Source organism: Mustela nigripes, chromosome 9 (assembly GCF_022355385.1).
Source record: "Mustela nigripes isolate SB6536 chromosome 9, MUSNIG.SB6536, whole genome shotgun sequence".
Lineage (NCBI taxonomy): Eukaryota > Metazoa > Chordata > Mammalia > Carnivora > Mustelidae > Mustela > Mustela nigripes.
In genome coordinates, this window is record NC_081565.1 from 53,260,515 (window position 1) to 53,282,869 (window position 22,355).

General features: G+C 41.0%; 1 protein-coding gene across 5 annotated transcripts in view; it reads left to right on the forward strand.

Moving 5' to 3' along the window:
* The first annotated feature begins 4,172 nt into the window (after nucleotides 1-4,172).
* Nucleotides 4,173-22,355, forward strand: part of NFIB (nuclear factor I B) — a 436,909-nt gene continuing 418,726 nt past the window's right edge. For 2 of the 5 annotated variants that reach the window (XM_059411615.1, XM_059411616.1), the window contains exon 1: nucleotides 4,175-4,401. In XM_059411615.1, the coding sequence (XP_059267598.1) occupies nucleotides 4,306-4,401 (96 nt within the window). In that variant the 5' untranslated portion in view covers nucleotides 4,175-4,305. Of the gene's footprint in view, nucleotides 4,402-22,355 lie in introns of all 5 variants that reach the window. The other 3 variants (XM_059411619.1, XM_059411620.1, XM_059411622.1) reach the window with 3 other exon arrangements.

Consider the following 22,355-nt stretch of genomic DNA (forward strand, 5'->3'; position numbering starts at 1 on the left):
TGATTTTAATAATAACTACAGCTTAGGATGGAGCTTTATGCAGTCTTATTTCATCTTTGTGTTGAGGGAGGTTATTTTCAATCCCTCTTTTGGGTAAGAAAAAAAACCTGATGTTCACCAAATTTAGTAACTAGTTCCAGACCATACAGCTAACAAGTGGCAGACAAGGACTGGGGAGTAACACCCCACAGTGGGGCTCTTCTCTCCACTACAGTCTGTTATGGTTTCTTGAGCACAGGACTCACTCGCTCAGCACAGCATTCAGTAGAATTGAACACCAGAGCCAAAAAGCTAAACATTGAATAAATCACAATAAAATACTTTCACAAAGTGATCCTCCAAATCACATCTAAACTTGTAGGTTTCTATGAAGAAGGATTACTTCCATCCATGGATCCCAACAGGAGGTGGAACAACCCCACGTCCAGGGTTGTGGAGGTGGGGGGCAGGTGGATGGAAAGCTGGGGAGAGCCCCGGGGAGGGTCAGTGTGGGCAGACTGGGCTTGGGGGCCCTGACCAAGGGCTCTGGAGACCAGAAGGGGCTTCATGTTTGCTTTCTCATTCTGTCCTTTCCTTTCTTTCTGCCTCTCCTTATCTCTTTACCTATTTCTCACTCTCTTTTCTCTGGTTATCTTTATAGCTCTCTTTTTCATGTTTTACTTTATCTCTCTCTCTCTCTCTTTTTAATTATTTCTTCCTTCCCTGCTCTCATTCCCCCTTAATTATTAGCTATATGATTTGGGTCAATTTATGGGCCTCAATTTCCTTATCTGTAAATAAAGCATGATGGCAGTAACTACATACGTAGCTCTTATTCATCAGGAACTGTGTTAAGCACTTTACTTAAAGTAACTGCTGGAATCCTCATGTCAATTATAAGATACTTTATTAGCACTAATTCCATTTTCCAAGTGAGAACGCTGAGGCTCAGAGGTTAACTTACCTGCCTCTAGTAACAACAGTAAGCAACAACACTGTGATTTGAACCCTGGCCACACACGGGCTTCTGAATTACAGCCGTTGAGCACATCCGTGCTGCTTGTCAATGAGGGCAGGACTGTGAATCCTTGAAAGCAGCGAGGGGCACACAGTAGCCTGTCAGCAAATATCAGCCTCCTTTCGCTTAGATCTAGGCTTACCCCTAGTTTTTTTGTTTTTGCTTTGTTTTGCCAAAGGGAGAAATCAAAGAACTTGGAGAACATAACTGAGCGAGGATCCGTGGTTACTTTGGGCTAATAAAAAGTTGGCTGTGACAAGGTTTCATTTCTCAGGGTGAGGCGTGGAACTTTTGGGGGTGGGGGGGGGAACAGCTAGGGGGTGGGAGAGAACACCGGGCAAGGGCAGCAGCAATAGAGAGAGGAATTGGGGGGGAGGAGGGACTGGGGGGTGGACCTTTGAGATTAGAGGTACTTAAGGACCGTGAGTCAGGTGGGATGTAACACTTAACCAAACTCCCCGCAAAGTTTCCTCCTGAGTCATTAGTGCTTTTGGAGTTTAATGCATATTATTTAACGTCGAGTTGGCCCTTAGACATGTATCAGGTGAGATTCACTCCACTCATGAATCCAGTCGCACTGGCTCCCGCTGGTGAGCCCAGTTTGCCTGATCTCTTCCATTTACAAACTAGGTCTGCTTGCCCAGAAGTTTTCACTCGCAATGAAAGACGTTCCCCAGGACCCCAAGTGGGGACAGGCCGGCCCCTGGGCATGCGTCGTGAATGCGTCGTGAAACTTCCGCACTTCGGAGGAATCCGGCACCCGTTTCCTTTCCGGCTCCGCCTGGGACTGGCAGTCCCCAGCCCTCTGGGCTCCCCAGCCAGGCAAGTGAAGCGCACGGATTTGTCGGTTCTATCCGGGTCTCTTTGTTCCCCACAGTTCATAGTTTGTGTACAAGCGCTGCAGCCTCTCTCCCACAGGCTTCTCCTTCCGCTTGCTTCCCTCGCCCTCTTTCATCAGTTCCCACTAATCAGAGGAGGGGTCCCCACAGTGACAGTGACGACGGACACCCTCAGCATATACACCTGTGTATTAGTCGTGCAGTGGGCCGGGAGTTTTAAAAGGATTCCGAGGCAGGCAGCCAAGTGTTGGTGGGCTGAGCAGTGGTCTCAAATGGGCCCCAAGTCGGACTACGCCCCGAAAGAGCTCCTAGAAGGCAGCAGTGGAGAAAAGTAGTTGGGGGGCCTCCTTCCACCTAGAGCCACTGAGAGAGGCGGGGTGCGGCAGATACGGACTGTAGGGGAGAGGGAGGAAACCTCCAGAATACCCCAGAAGAGTGTTCTGGAAATGCATACAAGGTCCTGGACTCCAGAGGGCAGCTGGCCCATCCCTTCCTCCCACCCCAGCACAGAAACCCAATTTCCTTATGCCTGTCACAGCTTTGGGTGAAGGCATTTGGGACAGGAACGAGACAGACTATCTCTGCAGCCCCAATGTCTACAGTGGGCTGCCCCGCACACAGTAGGCACTCATCTGTGCTGCTGTTACCTGAGCAAATCCAAGCAGGAAACTATGATTACCATGAATGGACTTATTATCTGATAGTTGCTAAAAAAAAAAAAAGTACAAATAAGAATTGGAGAATGGGGTGGAGAAAGAGGAGAGAGGAAGCATTGGGATCGTGGGGGTGCTTCAAAGGAAGAGGCCAGGGTGGGGCATCCAGTCCCCACCCCCCAACTCGCAGGAGAATAAACCAAACAAACCTAAGGAGAAACCAGCTTCCCAGGCCAGGTTATTACCCTGCCGGCCCAGAGTCAGGCTACCCTAAGCTCCCGTCCTGTCTGAGACAGAGGCTCACATGCCTCCCCAGTGAATATAAAAATACCCGCAGGACCAAGCTCCTCCCAGCAGTTGCTTTTCATCTTTGGAGTTCACAGGCTGAAGCGAGTTGCCTTTGCAGCCTCACACACACTGCCCGCAGAGAAAAAGAAATGCCTGGTAATACAGTAATTTTTTTCCCCTTCACTTTGGCTGAATCGAATAGGAGTTTGTCCTTTTAAATTGTCTGCAGCCAATGTAAATTCTAAGCCTAAGTCATTATGGGAGAATCCTAGCGGCACACACCCAGGAAAAAGGACAAATGCCCTGAGAGGGGTCGCAGGGCCTGGAGGGGGTGCCCTGGGGTCTGGTGAGTCGGTATTGCCATGGGTAGAGGCTGCCCTTGCCTTTTTGTATTTCAGCAAAAGAAAGGGCAGGAATCCGTCTGCTCGTCCTAGCCTGGATTTCTAATTGTAGTGGCAGGACTCAGATCTTTACTCTCTAGAAAAGACGAAAGGCCCGTCAGAGCGTGTGTTGCATTAGTAAACGGGAGTTCCTGTGTTCTGCATGTGCTGATGGCAAGAACTGGTGGAGAGCTGAGAATGAAGCAAAAAAGGATCGGTGCCGAGGAGAACACACATTCCCTTCCAAGTGCAGGGCGGAGAGGGGCTCTGAGGAATTCAGTCTCGGGTCGGGATGACGGGCCAATGCTGCCCATCCCTCCTTGTTGTTGTCAGGTCTTCCTCGAAGGCCACAACACATCTAGGCCATCTTTGGCAGGGAGTGAGCACCCACCGGGCCTGCCGTCTCCTGATGGAGAAGCTGTTCCCGAGGCTGATTCATCCTTGCAGACGGCAGAGCTCTTCTTGAGCAGTGATTTCAAAGAGTTAAACTGCTTCCATATGTCCAGCATGGGAGTGGAGTTTGTAGCCTTTGGCAACCTCGGCTCAATCCAGCTGCAGCTGCTACCTGTGTGTTCCATTCTGTGTGTGTGTGTGTGTGTGTGTGTGTGTACGCGCGCGCGCACACACACACACACCCGCACGCCCGTGTGCAGTGACATCTGAACCATGTTCCGACCGTGTCAATGAAACTGTTATGTCTTTGTTGGGGGAGATATTAATTCTGAGCAATTACAGCTCCCCCTTTCCTCACTCCCTCCCACCCCCCCTTCCCCTCCCTTCATCTGCTCAGCAAGGACCATGGACCATGTCAAACAATATACAACAGAGAAGAATGCAAATAAACTTTAGTCTGCATAGCCCAGCAAAGCAGTTAGCCGCCCACTTGCAAGATACTTAACTCTTGTACACATGATACACAAAGAACGCTAGCTACTTTCACCAATCCCTTTAGACCAAAAAAAAAAAAAAAAAAAAAAGGCAAAAGAACTGATCCTTGTCTTTCTATCTGTGAGGTTGCAGTTCCTCCTGCTAATAAAGAAGCTTTTCCCCATGATGCAGTGTGATAAGGATTGGCCTACATGTAGTCCAGAAAGCCACCGCCGATGTGTCCTTGATTAGGTGTCTTATCTGCAATTGAGCGGCATCTGATGAAGATTGCTGACAGCATAATGGCTGGGAAAGCATCGGACAGCTCCATAAAATGGCAGCTATGTTATGACATGTCAGCCAGGACCTGGTGGATGGTAAGTTTGGCGTGTTCACATTTTTTTTTTCTCCCACCTCCCTTCCCCAAACCTCCCCCCTCCTTTCTTTTGAGCTCCTCCTTTATTGTTCCATGCACGTGTTATAAAGTTCCCTGCCTGCGGAAAGTTCAAGCTCAAGTTGTGGGAGCCTGGGGTGCCTTCGCACACCAGTGTGCTAGATAGGATTTCCCTGCTATTGTGGCCAGGGACGTAGGCCTTTTTTTTTTTTTTTTTTTTCTTTTTTCTTTTTTAAAAGGGCAGTGTGAGTTTTGTTCACTTAAAAAAGAAGAAAAGAAAAGAAAAATGTAAATGGTACAGTCAGCCCCAGGCTGGCTGGTGTGAAATGTACGGAGGTGGGGCAGTCAGTGGGGGACTGGAGCCTTCTTGGCTAATTGTTCTTGCATTAGTCTTAAAACAGAGTAATGTACTTCTTTCTTCGGCTTCTCTGAATAATGATTTAGATAGTGTTTTGTATCATGTTGTGTGCAGTTCCCTCATCAGTATGCGACTGTCCCCCACGCTTTGCCTTAATTTGGAATCCACCTCCCTTTCAATGAATACTGTAACGGGAGCAACCACTGATTACTATGCCACTCAGCGTAATTAAATTTAGTTAATAAGGATATGCATATTCAGTTCATTATTTTTCTTTGCTCGGGCAAATGTGTGTGGGTTTGTTTTTTTTGTTGTTGTTGTTGTTGTTGTTGTTTTTATCCCCATATTTGTCCAGCTGCAAATTTGGGGAAGAGGAAAAAAAAAGCCATAAAAATTCAGGACACTGATGAGTTCTATGATTCAACTTGCAAAATAATATCAAGAGAATCTGAGAAGTTGTGACTTTCTTTCATCAGAGTGCTGGGATTAGAGGGCCATAGTTTTGGGAGAGAAAACCTTTCCCATCAAAAAAGTGCTATGTGAAAATTTCCAATCTACTGATTTCTGTTGTGGGGACAATGGTCTCTTGTAGGCAATAGTCGTGACATGAATGGGCAAACCTTTTGCAGACAAGCCTTCTAGTATGAATATTAAATTCATTCTTGGGTTAATTCAGCTGAGCATTTATTTATTTTTCTTCCTTCCTTTTCTTTGCTCTGCTTTGCTTTTCTTTCTTTCTTCTCTGCCCCTTTCATTGAAGTCTTGACTGCTTTTGCTTGCTCTCTTTGATAATTATTATGCTTAGGACAAGGGCTGTTTTCTCACAATTAGTACAGTGTGAGACAATGGGCACTTTATTCGGGGTGGGGAGGGGTATGGCCAGCCCCGGTGGTCAGCCCGTCCCCAGTGCCCAGACAGGAGGGAGCGCCTTCTCATTAGTCCTGGCTTCTGGCTCTGCTAGGCAAGAGGATTTCTGATTAATGTGTGAATTTCCTGAAAGGTGGAAGTTATGCTGTTGCTTCTAGGCTCTTCCTAAGCGCCTAATGTGCAAAGAGGCTTCACTCTACCCCGCAGTTCTTCTGGTGCGCGTTCTCAGTAATGTGAGGTGTGGGAGCCTGCAGGAAAACTTTTCTGTTGCTACTTGTTGCTGCTTTGAGTGCTCTGTTTCAGAAAAAAAAAAAAAAAAAAAAAAAAAAAAGAGTCCAGTTCCTCAAGGAGAGACAGAAAAGCCTGCCTCCCTTCTCTCTGGCTCTCAACTACTTTCTTCCAAGTTGGAGTATATTTTATAAGTGATTAAAAACTCTACAGTGGCAGATTTTTGTTTATGATTACATCTCTTATTAGACTTCAGCACAGTGTGCATACATGGGTGAAATGAAGTCTTAAAATACTGGCAGATACTTGGAGAAAGATATGGCACAAATGTTTACATAAAAGATTTATTTGCTTGATGCGACTGCACCAAGACTTGGAAGTGGTATTTTAATAGTTACTCTGACCCTTAATGATAATTTTATGATGTTCCTAGAAGTAAGTTTTAAACATCAGTATTTAAAATGAAACAGTGTTTCTGTTGGGAAAAAAGCAAAAAAATTTACTCTGATTTTTTTTACTTAAAAACTGGATCGATGTGGGTAAAAAGAGATAATCCCTATAAATATTTCACAGTTAAATTTCATCAAGTTCTGTACAGAAAGACCATAGAGTCCCAAGAGAAGCATGTTGTAAATACTGTTGTTAAAGTTTTGTGTAGGATAATTATTTATTTTGAAAGATGATCTTCCTGCATTGCCTGAGAAAATGCAGAATATATGTAAGCACAGGTTCAGAGGCAAAATATTAAGTAAAAAAATTTTGCATAAATGATTTTCATATATAATCTTCATTAGGTTTACATGAGAGGTACGTATGTTTCTTCTTAAGGAAAACTCAATTTTCATACACTTGGTTAATTTGGGGAAAACGTCTAAGAGATTAATATTTCATGTGTCCTTGAAAACTTGGAATGACAGAGGCTTTGTGGAAAGTTTAATCAAAGTGATTCTTGTATCCTGTCAGTAATATACTGGAAAAGAGAAGAAAAGTGTTGTGGCCGCTTACCACTATTCTGTTGTTTTTGATTTCAGGAATATTTTTGAAAGGTGTTTTAAGGTTCTTATAAATTGGTTTTTTTGTTTTGTTTTGTTTTCTGTGATGCTGCTCTTACTATGACACTGCTCCTTTTATTTTTACAATTATTCTGGGGTTTCTGTGTAAGAAAGGATATTGTATCCTTATTTGGCTTAATCGAATGAAGTTTTAGGTAACCAAATCCTGAATGCGAAAGCTGCAGTGTAAAGTCTCTGGCAATTGCTTCCTGACTTATTGTCTGTTTCACTTAGATTCTCTTGTTGTGTGACAATGATCATAAATTCTACTTGACAGGGAAAAAACCCAAACAAGACATAGTTGTCCAATTCTACATCTGTTTTCCTTCCTAGATAGGCATGTTTTAGTAAAACAGAGGAGAGGAAAAACATTTTATTGAGACAGCTAAAAATAAACAAGCACAAAAAGAGTAAACTCGTGTGTGTGTGTGTGTGTGTGTGTGTGTGTGTGTGTATGTTAAATATCATCTACATACGTACAGTTTTTTAAATGGTGCATCTTAGAGGTTTTACTTCTTTAGATTATTTTGCATGTAACTCCTTCATGGAGAAAAATCATGTGAGCAGTTTAACTCACAGTTGGTTGGCTATATTTAGAGTTCTGTTGATGACCTTTTACAATATTTAAAAATACCACTTGGAATATATGAAAGCTGTGTCTGGTAAATAGCACTATTTCATTAATGGTTATTGATGAGGCTATAGGTTTCCTTTTGAACCACTGAAAAATGTTATAACCAACAAAAGCAATTTGGGGACTTTCCATTCTATTTTGCCCTATTTATTTGAAGCTCTCTGTAAGACTTAGAACTTCTTCGTTAGCTATTTGGAACTTCAGGATGATGGGTAGTCACCAGACATTATTTTTTTCCCCTAAATTTTCTAAGTCTAATCCTTTGATCCCATCAGAACCAGGCCAGAACACTCATAAGTTTGCCCTAATAGTGACGGGCGATTATTTAAATATTAAACCAGGAAATTTATCTGAAAAATGAAATGCTGGTCTATGAGATTTGAAATCCTCAGTCTTACAAATATTAATCAAGTTAAACAGGCAGATGAACATAGAAATTAAACTAGATCTCATAGTGTCAAAGACACAAAGCAGACTCTTGCTTGAACACTAATCAATCTACTCAGTTGTAATGTACTTTTTATTGTTCTTGAAAGGAAATTTATTTTTTGAGAAGCTGGTGTATTAAAATATGGCACTTCTACATATGTCATCATTTGTTTTTAGACAGTATCAATAAGGTGAAAATGCATCTATTTTAAAGATAAAATTCTGTTTTCAATACAAAGTTGAATTAAATAATTTGACAACAAATGTCACTACAGGTAAGACAAAATGGAAGGGATTGTTTTCACGGCAAATGTTTCTTTAAAAGTCTTTGAGAAGTTGAGGTGTACTTAGGTTTACAATGAATTATTTTTAACCGAAAATCTGAAAATTAATCTTCTTACAAATGCTAACACAGGGTATCTTAAAAGTCTGTATTTTATTTTACTTTACTACAAACAAAAGAGTTCCTAAACAGCCCAATTAGTATGCTAAAAATATATTTGAGAAAACCCCTGTGTAGCCTAATGACCACATTTAGACGCCTGTGGTAATCTACCAAGCATCAGAAGATATATCTGAAAATCAAAATTCAATTCTTACTTAATTTCAAATTTTGTTTTATTTCCTTTAGAGGTATAATTGAATGTGGAAATGTAATTGAAACTGATAGACACCATACAGATAATAACCGCATCAACTAGTTGCCTGAAGATATTATGTCTATCCATTAAATATATTTCCAGAATTAGAAGCTATAAAATTTATGCCTCACTCAACAAATCTTTGTTAAGAACTTACCATGGCCAGGAAGTGGTCTTAGTATAGGGACAACCAATGCTATCTTTGTTCTGGAATCAAACCCATTTCCCAGTGTTATAGATGGGGGAATACTCATCACATTAGCGAAGGTTTCTAAATGATTTCTATTTTCTCTATAATGTTGGGGAATGCGTAGCTATTACATTTGCAGATTTGTCACTGAGTGTCAAAGGTGGTTAATACCTCTTTTCATTCATGACTCATTGTCAATGGTAGTTAACACTGTTTCTCAATCTTGTGAGTAAATGTTAACATTGCCATTACCAAAGCCAGTTTCTGTGCAATTAGTAGCATTGGTAAAAACTCATAATTTATTACATATCGGTTTCTGACTGAAAAAACAACTATGATGATGATGATGTCTGAGTGAAAAAAATGATTTTGATATCTGTAAATGATGTTACCACATTTTTAATATTTCAAATTTTGTCATAGATAGTTTGCATTTTTTCATTATGCATCTTCTATACCTATATTTTTCAGTGATGTGTTTTCATTTATAATATCATTCTAGCATATTTAAATAAAAATGAACCATATGACTGATGTGGTTCAATATATTAATATTCTTCCAAGATACTTTCTTATCAGGGAGTGCTTTTTATTTTATTTTCCATGATTTATTTTCACTTGTGTGCTTGACTAACAAATGCAACATATAAACTTTGGATACGGGAAATATCCTCTGGATCCTATCCTAATAAATAGTCATTAGATGGTTATTAATTTAATCAGAGAGTAAGGAAACACAAGTGCCTGTCCATCCTCTTTTCCCAGTTCTTTTTTGGAAGCAAAGGGTCATGTTCTCAAGGAGTATTATCTCTTCTATCTGTGGGAAAGCTGGTGTTGATTTTCCAGTGTAGAGACTAGTCAACAAAGAGAGATATCCGATGCTCACAACGTCATTGAAACTACAGCGTATTTCTGGAACAGAGCGGAATGATGTCAATCACTACCGTTGAGCATTTTAAAATTCCCCAAGATTGTTATTTTTTGACATTTTCTATACTATCATTTGTATTATATCTAACATATATTCTGAGGGGCTGAGAAAGTGAAGTTGGATGTAGGAAAATGTACTGGTGAAAATGTATGAGGCCAGCAAAAAAGAATTACATTCCTTTGTTGTAAGCAATGTGCAAAATAAAGTAATGCACCTTCAGGGGAGAAAGTGTTTTCACCAGAAGATCAGGTAAGGGATATATATGGCTGTACTCTATATTGCACTAGTTTTAAGTCTGGTTATTACTTGGTTGGGAAACATTTTAAATCTTACTGCATTTTAAATGCTTAAGCAAAGAGTCAGGAGAATAGAAAGTTATCAATCAGTGTTTGTTAGGATAATTATTTTTTTAACTTATGCTTTGCATGCTTTGTAAAAGGGACAGACTTAGCCTATCATGTCATGGGCAGCTTTAATAATAATTTTTATTTCTCACTGTTCTAAAATAAATTTATCCCAGTACTTCTCTGAAAAAATGACTTTATTCAGAAAGCAATTATTTTTTAACTTCCCACTACTATGTTCATTTTCTGGGGTTATAATATAATGGATATGTTTATGAGCACAGGGCTGAATCCTGGGAAATGTAGATTTGGTGACCTCTGGCAAATGAATCTGCTCCTCTCACGGCTGGTAGAGCCAGCTGTAAAGTGCAGATAATCATACTCATTACTAGTCATTCCAACCTGTCGTGAGGATGAATGGGATGGAGCCAGTGAGGCACCTGGTGCGTGCAGAGTAAATACCAAGTTCATGACACGTACCCACGGGGGCGTATATAAGCCATGACTATTCTACAGTCTTGGGCCCGAGCACTTAGTAGGTGCTCAAAAAACATGGAGGGCCTATTAAGTGAATGCAATTGTAACATTTTCTATGGGGCTTTCATAATCATGTCAACTTTCTAAATTCATGCAAACTTTATTTGTGGGAACTGTGTACATTAAATGAATCTGAAAAATTCAATATTTTCTGTTTCAAATTGTAGCAGATTTCTTGGGCACCTGGGTGGCTCGGTCAGTTAAGCCTCTGCCCTTGGCTCAGGTCATGATCTCAGGGTTCTGGGATCAAGTCCTGTGCCAGCTTCCTGCTCAGTGGGGAGTCTGCTTCTGCCCCTGTTCTGGTGCTCTCTCTCTCTCTTAAATACATAAAATCTCAAAAAAAAAAAAAAAGGCAAATTTTAGCAGATTTCTTTCCTTTTCTTTAGGGCTTTATTTATTTATTTGGCAGAGAGAGAAGGAGAAGCGACTCCCCACTCAGCAGGGAGCCCAACACACGACTCGATCCCAGGTCCCCAGGATCATGACCTGAGCTGAAGGCAGATGCTTAACTGACTAAGACCCCCAGGTGCCCTGTAGCAGATTTCTTAAAGCAGAGCCTCCTTGGACTTAGCAAGATTCGATAGCTAATGTTCCACATTAGCTTAGTTTTCAACATTAAATGCTGTGATTTTAAGGGTAAAAAAAAAATCAGTGATTATGGAGGGCCTTCTCTTTGTCAGGTGTTTGCTGCGTTCTTGGGAGGTATGGGACCATGCAATTGACATTACCAGCCTCGCTCTATAGATGAGGCCATTGGACTCTGAGGATCAGCCATATGCTGAAGTATGTTCTCTAATAAGGGGGGAAGGGGCAGAAGAACACCAAAAGCCACCACATTTGAGGTGTGCCTGCCTCTCTTCCACAACCCCGCCATCAGGTCTGTCATCCAATGACCTGGGCTATGACTCATGATTTGCGGCCATGGTCAAGTGTTTTGCCACTGCCCGCTCTGCACCTGCCTGGCCCCCCTTCCCAGCTTCAAGCCTGACCTCTCTGGGAGACTCTGCTCTCTCTGTGTTCAGTGAGCTGCTTCGCTCACTCCCAAGCTGCATCCGAGATTGTACAGCTCTAGGATTGGAGGTGGCTGAATTCTTTGGAAATGTGATTCCATTCATCTTTCCTCAAGACAATTAGATTCGCTATAGGCATAAGCCATCTGGGGGAAATTTTTTGGAAAGAAATTGGCAAGCAAAGCATTTTCATTTTCAGGTTTTGATAATATCTGTTTACCTCATGGGGCTGTTGTGAGGCTTCAGTGAGATCAAACATAATAAACGACTTGAAATCTGTAAAATGCAAAACCAGTCGAAGGTACACGTATTATTATCTAGCAGTGTTAAACATGGGTAGGTGAAGAAAAGCTTTCCAGAATTTTGCCAGTGTTCTGGAGCATGAGATAATGCTAAATTTCCACCAGGCAACATGGAAAATGCTGGCTGTCTAAGACGTTGGAGGATGCTCTTTGCAAATTCTCTTGCTAAACTCAGAGGGATTAATCCTTCACATAACAATGCACCACTAGTTTTCCAACATTCTAGACAATAGCAGTGCTAGCAGTCACCCCCTTTTGTACATATAATTGGAAGGCATGACATAAGCAATGTTTCCCAAATGCCGTCTGTACCATCTTGCAAATTGGTCCCTTATTTTTTAATTTTTAAAATTTTAAATTTTTTTTTTTTTTTTTTTTTTTTTTGAGAGAGAGAAAGGAAGAGAGAGAGAGAGCACAAGCCAGGGGAGGGGCAGAGAAGCAGACTCCCGGTGAGCAGGGAGCCCGATGCAGGACTCGATCCCAGGACTCTGGGATTTTGACTTGACCTGAAGGCAGATGCTTAACAGACTGAGCCACCCAGGTATTCTCCCTCCCTTTCATTTTTTTTTATTGATGTAAATTTGCTCTTTCTCTTGTACCACAAGACTTGTTGTAACAATTCTTTAATGAGGTTAGTATTTTAACCTGCACTTAGTATGTATTATAATAGGTAAGATTTTATTATGTTTATCACATAATATAGGGGCAGCATATTATGCTATTAAGGGGATTTTTTCTCTCTAATTTTGGGGATTGTTAGAGGTAACCATATCATCAGGAACTGTTTGAATTGTAACACCTTAGCATCTTTGATAACTTTTTATACTGTATGTAGGTGTATGAATGTTCTAATACAAATGAAACTACTTTATTATATGACACTTGTAATTAGGAATATAAGATTTGTCTTATGTTATTTAGTTGTTCCGCCAAAATTATAAGTCCCAAGAGGATGGGGACCAGGTCCTATTTACCAGCTCTAGCCAGTATTTTGCACATAAAAGGCCCTTAATAAATAATTGTCAAGTTGTATCGAGACTATAGCTTTTCCATTTTACTAATGGAGACAGTGATCTCAGTGGATACCCAGGCTGCACATTGATCAATGATGATGGGCTCCCAATCCGTGGTCCCCATTATGAATTACCACCTGCCCTTTCCAAGATAAGACTTAAATGTGCTAGAAGTGTGGAGGAATTATGATGAAATTAGCATCAAAGTTTTAAGGCAGAGGGCTAGGTAGGGAAGAAAGCCCCAAAACAAAAGCAGCAAATTCAAATTTCCCTTCAAGCAGACAGGCTCATGGTCATTACCAAGTGTTAAGCAGCAGATGAATAACCCATCTTTGCCAGCAAGGATCCTCTCCTGCTTTCTCAACTCTGCCTTTATCATTGTGACTAAGACCTTGCAGGCATCTAATACAGTTAGAGAATTTGAAAAAGGATAATGTCCTGGGGGGACAATTGACCAAAGCAAGGTGATCTTGAAATAAGTGAGCTTGTTGTCTATTTTCTTATTTTTGATGAAATCAGTTTCATTTCAGAGGACTGATTATTTTTTCCACTCGAAGGTTTCATTGATTTTTCCACATGTCTTCCCTAGATTGCAATGTTGGGAAAGGCCTTGGTCGGGGCCTGGCATTTTTTTTTTTTTTTAAAGATTTTATTTATTTATTTGACAGAGAGAGATCACAAGTAGTCAGAGAGGCAGGCAGGGAGAGAGAGAGGAGGAAGCAGACTCTCTGCCGAGCAGAGAGCCTGATGCGGGACTCGATCCCAGGACCCTGAGAGCAGGACCTGAGCCGAAGGCAGCGGCTTAACCCACTGAGCCACCCAGGCGCCCGGGGGCCTGGCATTTTAACAGCATTTGGGTGAAGGCTCCTGAGCATGCCAAGACTCACAGAAACCTAAAAATGGAATGGGTACAATATGGAGGGACACACGTCTTTGGGAAAGAGAGAAAGAAGGTCCCCAGAAGTGTTAAGAAGTAACTGCTTTTAAATGATCTCTTTGGAAAGAGCAAGAAAGTGAAAAATACCTCCTCTTTGGCCCAGAGCCTGTTTCAGCCATTTAAGTCAATGTGGGGATGAGAAATAAGACCCTGCTACCCAATGTCTGGGCTGAATGCTCTGCAGCCCAATCTTCCAGAGGCTGGAAGGTCACTCGTCCTTACTCTCATGACCTGTTTTCTTTGGTGCTGTTATAGAATGAATCTGGAGTGTTCTCGAGGTCCTTGGCAGATACAGGAGCCCTCTCAGCTAGACGTTGCCCTTCCGTATGAGGGCACTTCCACATCTGGTAGACACCAGTGAGACTGCAACTGGTTTTGTTTACTTCCCCCCTTCCATGCTGCTTTGCAGAGATTTTAGTGTGAAATGATGATAGAGCGATGCAGAGGAAAAATCGACTGTGGACTGTCACTTTTGCTCCTGACCCCTATCCCCTGCTACAACCAGCATCGCCGTTCCTTGTTGCTTCGGGAGCAGAGCCTCTGGCTGAAGAGCCGGAGAAGGTCTGCGACTACAGGACGGACAGTCTTCCCTTTGCCTTCCAGGAGACTTCAGCTGTTCTTACAGAGTTTCCAGGTTAATGCTGATGCTGACAGCTAATCTACAGGACGTTATGCGGGGGCAGGGGGATAAATTTACATTCCTCAAACTTGAACTTTGGGTGGATATTGGTGGGAGATTAGGAGACTGAAAATAGCATATGTGTCATAGCATGCATTGCGGAGGAAAATAATAATTATAATAATAATAATATGGTAATTTTCTCTTATTGATAGACATGAGCAGCCTCATGCAAAATTCTTTCACTCTCTCTAAAGTTCCTTGGGGTTGCTCTAAGGCAGAATTGTAAGATACTATGCAGTGCGATAATGCTCAAGACTTCAGAAGAAACAGCAATGCGCTTTTATCCATAAGTTGAAGGAATAACACGAAATTGCCATTTTATTTGTCCAGTAAGATATTAATTATCTTGTGAGAGGCTTTTCATTTTTTTGGCACTGAAGATGTTTATAAATGGTACCCCATATAACACAAACCGCATGTTTATGTAGCACGAATGTTCAATCAATTAGTTTACACACAAAAACGCTGGAATATTGATGACACGTGTTAGCTTTTAGTGGGAAAAAAGCCAACAGAGCTAATTTGATGCATTGATCCTTGGGACATGCACACAGATGTGAACCTTTGACTTCATCACAAGTGATTTGGCTGACAAACAGTAGCTTGTAATTATTGTTGCACCATCGTAAATTAATTAACAAATCAATCAATCAGTTCAGAACCTGCAGTCCAACCACATTTCTCAGTTTCACATACTTCCCTTCATTTTACCTCTTTCACTTGTGCTGTTCCTGTCAGGGGTTTTGAAAACGTTCACTTGTGCCAGATTAACTATTTCTTAAGCTTGAAGAGAGAATTCTAAACAATAGCATGGGGAAGGAAATGTTGCCGATATATTAGTTAATATTCTCAAAACTCTTGGCCATAGGGCTATTAGTGGGTAGAAAAAATAATTATTGAGCTTTCAGATGCTTTTGGCCACCTCCCCAGGTAAGGAATAAGAAAATAACGTTCCAGTCTTCCAGCAAATAGGCAGCATTTAGAGGCTAAGTGATTGCGAAGGTAGCAGTTTCCAGCATTGGCCAAAAAAGTACTTCTTTTTTTTTTTTTAATTTTTTAATAAACATATAATGTATTTTTATCCCCAGGGGTACAGGTCTGTGAATCGCCAGGTTTACACATTTCACAGCACTCATCATAGCACATACCCTCCCCAGTGTCCATAACCCCACCCCCCTCTCCTGACACCCCTCCCCGCAACAATCCTCAGTTTGTTTTGTGAGATTAAGAGTCTCTTATGGTTTGTCTCTCTCCTGATCCCATCTTGTTTCATTTATTCTTTTCCTACCTCCCAAACCCTCCACGTTGCATCTCTACTTCCTCATGTCAGGGAGATCATATGATAGTTGTCTTTCTCTGATTGACTTATTTCGCTAAGCATAATACCCTCTAGTTCCATCTACGTCATCACAAATGGCAAGATCTCATTTCTTTTGATGGCTGCATAGTATTCCATTGTGTATATATACCACATCTTCTTTATCCATTCATCTGTCAATGGACATCTAGGTTCTTTCCATAGTTTGGCTATTGTGGACATTGTTACTATAAACATTCGGGTGCATGTACCCATTTCGAGCACTACGTTTGTATCTTTAGGGTAAATACCCAGTAGTGCAATTGCTGGGTCATAGCGTAGCTCTATTTTCAACTTTTTGAGGAACCTCCATGCTGTTTTCCAGAGTGGTTGCACCAGCTTGCATTCCCACCAACAGTGTAGGAGGGTTCGCCTTTCTCCGCATCCTCACCAGCATCTGTCATTTCCTGACTTGTTAATTTTAGCCATTCTGACTGCTGTGAGGTGGTATCTCATTGTGGTTTTGATTTGTATTTCCCTGAGGCCAAGCAATGTGGAGCCTTTTTTCATGTGTCTGTTGGCCATCTGGATGTCTTCTTTGCAGAAATGTCTGTTCATGTCCTCTGCCCATTTCTTGATTGGATTATTTGTTCTTTGGGTGTTGAGTTTGATAAGCTCTTTATAGATTTTGGATATCAGCCCTTTATCTGATATGTCGTTTGCAAATATCTTCTCCCATTCTGTCAGTTGTCTCAAAAAAGTACTTCTTTGTTTATGTTTCCATTCCTATCCTATACTTTGAAAAACTCCATTAACCAGACTTGGAGGTACTGCATTTTCAGCCACAATTGTCATCCTGTATGCCAGGTGCCCCATTAAGTACTTCATATATACTATCTTATTTAATTCTTGCAACAACCCTGAAAAGTAGATGTAAGTCCCATTTTACAGCAGAAGAAATGGCGGGTCAAGGGTTTAAATGGTCTGTCCACATTTACATAGCTCACAACAGGCAGAGCCGTGATTAAAAGTCTGGTCATTGGCACTTTTCTCTCCACTGCAATTAACCAGAGACATCCAAGCACTTCTCAGCAATGTGCGAAGTTGAAGCAATTCTAGCCCAAACCAAAAAACTTGACATTTCAATTAGAGAACTTATTCTGGGTAAACCTACCATTTCTAAGAGGCTTTGTGATATACTAAAAAATAGTTTTTGGGTACTATTTATTTATTTTCTAGCTGTATTGGGATATATTTGACACCATTATATAAGCTTAAGGAGTACAACGTGATGATTTGACATATGTGTATACTGTGAAATGATTACCGTAAGGTTAGTCAACACCCTATCACCTCACATAGTTGCCTCTGTGTGTGTGTGTGTGTGTGTGTGGTGAGGACATTTAAGATCCATTGTCTTAACAATTTTCAAGTATACAATATAGTATTGCTGACTAGTCACCATACTGTACATTAGATGCCTAGAACTTATTTATCTTATAGCTGGAAGTTCTTGGATACCTTTCTGGAATCTACTTTCAAGAGTTTCAAAAGGGGGGGAGGGGGACCAGTGAACCCTTCTTTGTCGTGTTCGCTGTGTCCTTTGTTTCTGCTAACTTCAGCAGCAGGATCCACTGCTGTCTTAACAGGCTGTTATTGCTTTCTTTTGTTTTGCTTCATTTTCTTGTCCTGAATCAATGAGAACCGTGGAATGACAGTTACACTGAGAATTGAAAAAGCTAGACGGATGTCCCTAAAACTGGTCTGCAAGCATAAGCAAGCCATTTGACCTGTGAGCCCTGCCGCCTGCTTTGAGCAGATGAGTGCAGTGGCTTCCAACTTTTGGGGGGCCTTCCATCAGAACCTAGCATACACACGTATATATATATATATATAGAATGAAAGTTGAATATTCATAGAACAGTCTTCACCCTTCATGCCTGAAATGTACTATTAAAAGTTTTTATTTCATTTTATTTTGCCTTTTTAAATAAAAGTGTTATTTATTTAAATTGGTATCTTAATCCACTAGTGCATCATGATACATGGTTTGAAAAATACTGAAATGTGTTAAGTTTTCAGTGAGCTCAAATTCATTATCTACACAGAAGTGCTTTGGATTCTTGTGTTTAAAGGCCTTTTATTATTTGAGCCCCCACATTTTAAAAATTATTTCTTATTTTTATTTTTTTAAAGATTTTATTTATTTATTTAACAGAGAGACACACAGTGAGGGAGGAAATACAAGCAGGGGGAGTGGAAGAGGGAGAAGCTGGCCTCCACTGAGCAGGGAGCCTGACATGGGGCTGGATCCCAGGACCCTGGGATCGCAACCTGAGCCAAAGGCAGATGCTTAAGAACTGAGCCATACAAGCACCCCTAAAATTATTATTTTTTAAATTTAAATTCAATTAGCCAACTTATGGTACATCATTAGTGTCAGATGTAGTGTTCAATAATTTATTAGTTCCGTGTAACACCCAGTGCTCATCACATCCCATGCCCATCACCCAGTTACGCCATCCCCCAACCTCCCTTTTAGCAACCCTCAGTTTGTTTCCTATAGTTAAGAGTCTTTCATGGTTTGTCTCACTATCTGATGACTTCCCATTCAGTTTTCCTTCCCTTCTCCTATGGTCCTCTGCCCTGTTTCTTATATTATATATATGAGTGGAATCATTTGATAATTGTCTTTCTCTGCTTGACTTATTTCACTCAGCATAAAACCCTCTGGTTCCATCCACACTGATATAAACAGTAAGTATTCTTCCTTTCCGATGGCTGAATAATATTCCATTGTGTATATATACCATATCTTCTTTATCCATTCATCTGTCAGTGTACATCTGGGCTCTTTCCATAGTTTGGCTCTTGTGGGCATTGCTGCTATGAACATTGGGGTGCAGGTGCCCCTTTGGATTACTACATTTGTATCTTTGGGGTAAATACTCAGTAGTGCAATTGCCAGGTCATAAGGTAGCTCTATTTTTAATTTTTTGAGGAACCTCCCCACACTGTTTTCCAAAGTGGCTGCAACAACTTGCATTCCCACCTGCAGTGTAAGAGAGTTTCCCTTTCTCCACATCCTCACCAATATCTGTTGTTTCCTGATAGTTAATTTTAACCATTCTGACTGGTGTGAGGTGGTATCTCACTGTGGTTTTGATTTGTATTTCCCTGATTCCAAGAGATATGGAGCACTTTTTCATGTGTCTGTTGGCACAATGGCACAGTTTCATGTGTCTGTTTGTATGTCTTCTTTGGAGAAATACCTGTTCATGTCTTCTACTCATTTCTTGACTAGATTATTTGCTTTTTGGAGCCCCAACTTTTAAAGGACTTTCATAGTTTTGGAAGAATGTGATTATTTGGGGGACTGTGGTCCTGGTCTGTAGCCCCATTGTTGAACCGTCCACTGTGGTGTTTCTCCTCAGAGCTACTCTAAGGATGACAAAGTCAGTCCAGTCAGACCTTGGCAGAAGAACAGGTAGCAAAGTAGGAACCGGCTACTGGGCTGAGTCTGTGTTCATAACATGTGTTGATTTCTTATCTTCATCAGAGAAATAGCAATTATTAGGAGACCTCTTTAGTTTGCACGTAAGGCAATAGAATGCAACTGAAGAGTTTGAGGGGAGAAATGTTGTGTACAGATTTTACTGTTCAGTTGACACTGAAAACATAAATAAATGGCCTTTTGGTAAACATCAAAGCACATGGGCAGAATAAGTGTTTTCCTAAAGAGGCCTCCCAGCCGCAGAATTTTTAGTAGAAAGAAATCCTAGGACTATGGATATCTACTACACATTATATAAGTATTGTGTGGATGGAAGAAAGTGGAAGATTATAATTCTTTAGAATATGGACACTTCACATTCTTACCAATGTGCATTTTTTAATATCAGTAAGGCAGAGAACTGAAGTAAGTTAAATTAAAATGAAAGAGAATGTAGACTATAAAAATAGCTTTTCAAGGGTGTCTCAGATGATGCTGAGAGTCAGAATAACATCATAGTTGAGTCAGGCTTCTAAGACTGAACTACCGTGGTTCAAATCCCAAATATATTGTTGACCAGCTGGATAAACTTAGGCAAATGACTTAATCGCTCTGTGCCTCACTTCCATCAACTGTTATATATGGGGATGGAAGCAGTATCTGCTTTATAGCATTGTTGCAAAGATTAAATGAGGTAATATACACAAAGCACTTTGCCTGGTATATAGCAGGACCCCATGTTAACATTGACTGTTAATTGTAAGTAAAATGTAGTCACAGTGGTTTACAATAAAATGTTTTACCTTAGTAAAGTTCATAAATAAGGGAAAACAAAAGATGAGGTTACAAAACTCCCCTCTCAAAAAAACCAAACAGATACTGCATGTTGGGGAAATGATTCTCAGTAGTCAAGTCAGTGACTTTAGGGTTAACTGAGCAATTAGCTCAATAGAGTTCCAGTAAGACTTCACTTTATCATTTATTCTAACGAAGTGCTATCTCCTGGATTTTGAGCTCCTGTTCAATTTATTCTGCATACTACTAATGCCACTTTTTCTATTTTTTTACTGAACTCAATGGTGTTTTTCTGGGAAACAGATCGAATCTTACTTAGCCTTGTATTTCCTCTCCTAGCTTCTTCTTCCAACCACCATTATCCTTGTACGGAAGGGGATCATTCTAGAAGTCTTGTTGAATGAGACTGAACTTGCCTTAAGTTTCAGCTTCTTAGCCCATCAGTGCTTTGGGCACACAACTTATAATTATAATAAAAATTATTTAAAATAATAATAATAATATATTAAATAAGAATAAATATGCCAATTTATAAATTTATAAATAAAGTCAGTCCTGCTTTTTATATAGGTACCCCCAACACACATACACACAGCTTACAAATGAGCTGTGCTCTAAAAGCTCACTATAAGTCCGTCATTAGAAATTTTGTAACGTGTGCAATAGATCCTCAAAAGACCCATCTAAGAGTGTACCAGATGCAGTAATGGCTCCAAGGAGCCAGAGCCAGGAGCATAGCTCTTTCTGGTCCCAGGGAAGGACCTTCCTCTTTCCAACAGTGTCCTTCTCAGCAGGAACAAGGAATTTCCCATCTCCAAGTGACTGAGCATAGACTCCACTGCTCTAATCTAGAAAGAGGAGTTGAGAACTGACAATATGGCCTAAGGCCTTGGAGAGTGCAAAGAAGGTGCCGGAGGAGCTGCAGGTAGCCATTACTACCCCCTTTCTCTGTCACCTGTTTGCCTATTATTTCCTCCAGGAAAAAGGGGGTAATTCTACAGCTTTTCTTCTATGACTTGGTTTCCCCTTCTCTCCATTTTCCTCTCTTGTGTTTCTTCCCATGGCTGTCTTCAGCCCCAAAACTGTAGGATGGAAGTAGTAAGAGTCAAGGGTTAGGACTGAAGGTGGACCTAACTGACATCATCTTCCTATTCCCCTTTCTCGTTTTTACTCTATTCCTCTGTCTCACCAGTCCATCCCCAATCCCACTACTGGACACTAGATCACAATGAGAGTTGGGGAATCTAGACTCTCCAGCTGACTAATGGGTAGTGTTGATCAGTGAGAGTCTTGACAGCAAGGGGACTGTCAGTTGGTAGGGAATGATTATAGAGGTGGGTATAGGAGTATAGGGTATAGGAGGTAGAAAGAGAAGTTCTATTCTTAAGGCAGCTAAGCTCAGCCAGCTAGAGCAAGTCAAGAACTACTGTGTCCATAAACATAAACACCTGTCCTTCAGTTCCTTATCTTATCCCCAACACTGGCCCTCTACATAAAACACAAGGGTCTTTGTGATAACCTTGTTATTAATGTCTCATCATTTAGAACATTCATCTTTACAATGGTATAGAGACCCAGACATTTTCTTTCCTGTTAACACTGTATTTTCAACTGTATAAATCTGCTTATTCTGTCAACAAACTTTCATAGAGCATTTACAAAAAATGGTGTATGCACCAGGCAGACTTAGTTCCATCCTCATGGAGCTTACATGGAGAGAAGAATGTAGTGTGGCAAGTCCTTTGTTGGTCAGATATTAGCTGTCATGGAACTATCTAAGAGAGGCAGCTAACTCATTTTGGAGGGGCCATAGTTTCTCCCAATGATGCCAGTAACGGAGGGGAGAAGATTAATTTCTGCAGAGGGATCAGCATGTGTCAAGGCCCAGTGGCAGAAGGACTATGGCTCTTGGCTTGAAAATAGCCCAGAGAAGATGTCATGCTGTATGTGAGGACACTTACATTGAGTAGAAAACTCCAGACCAACAGCCTTGGTATTTTGCTGACTGATGTAAAGGGAGAAATGTCCAAGAGCAGGGCCATGGTCTATTGAAACAATTCGACCTACATGCCACCACTGCCACTACCACCGGCATCACCATGCCGCACACCACATATCCACTGAAAGACAAGGATTTCATTATACTGAAACTTCACAGACGTAGATCAAATAACACAGGACGGGGGTCTAAGCTCAG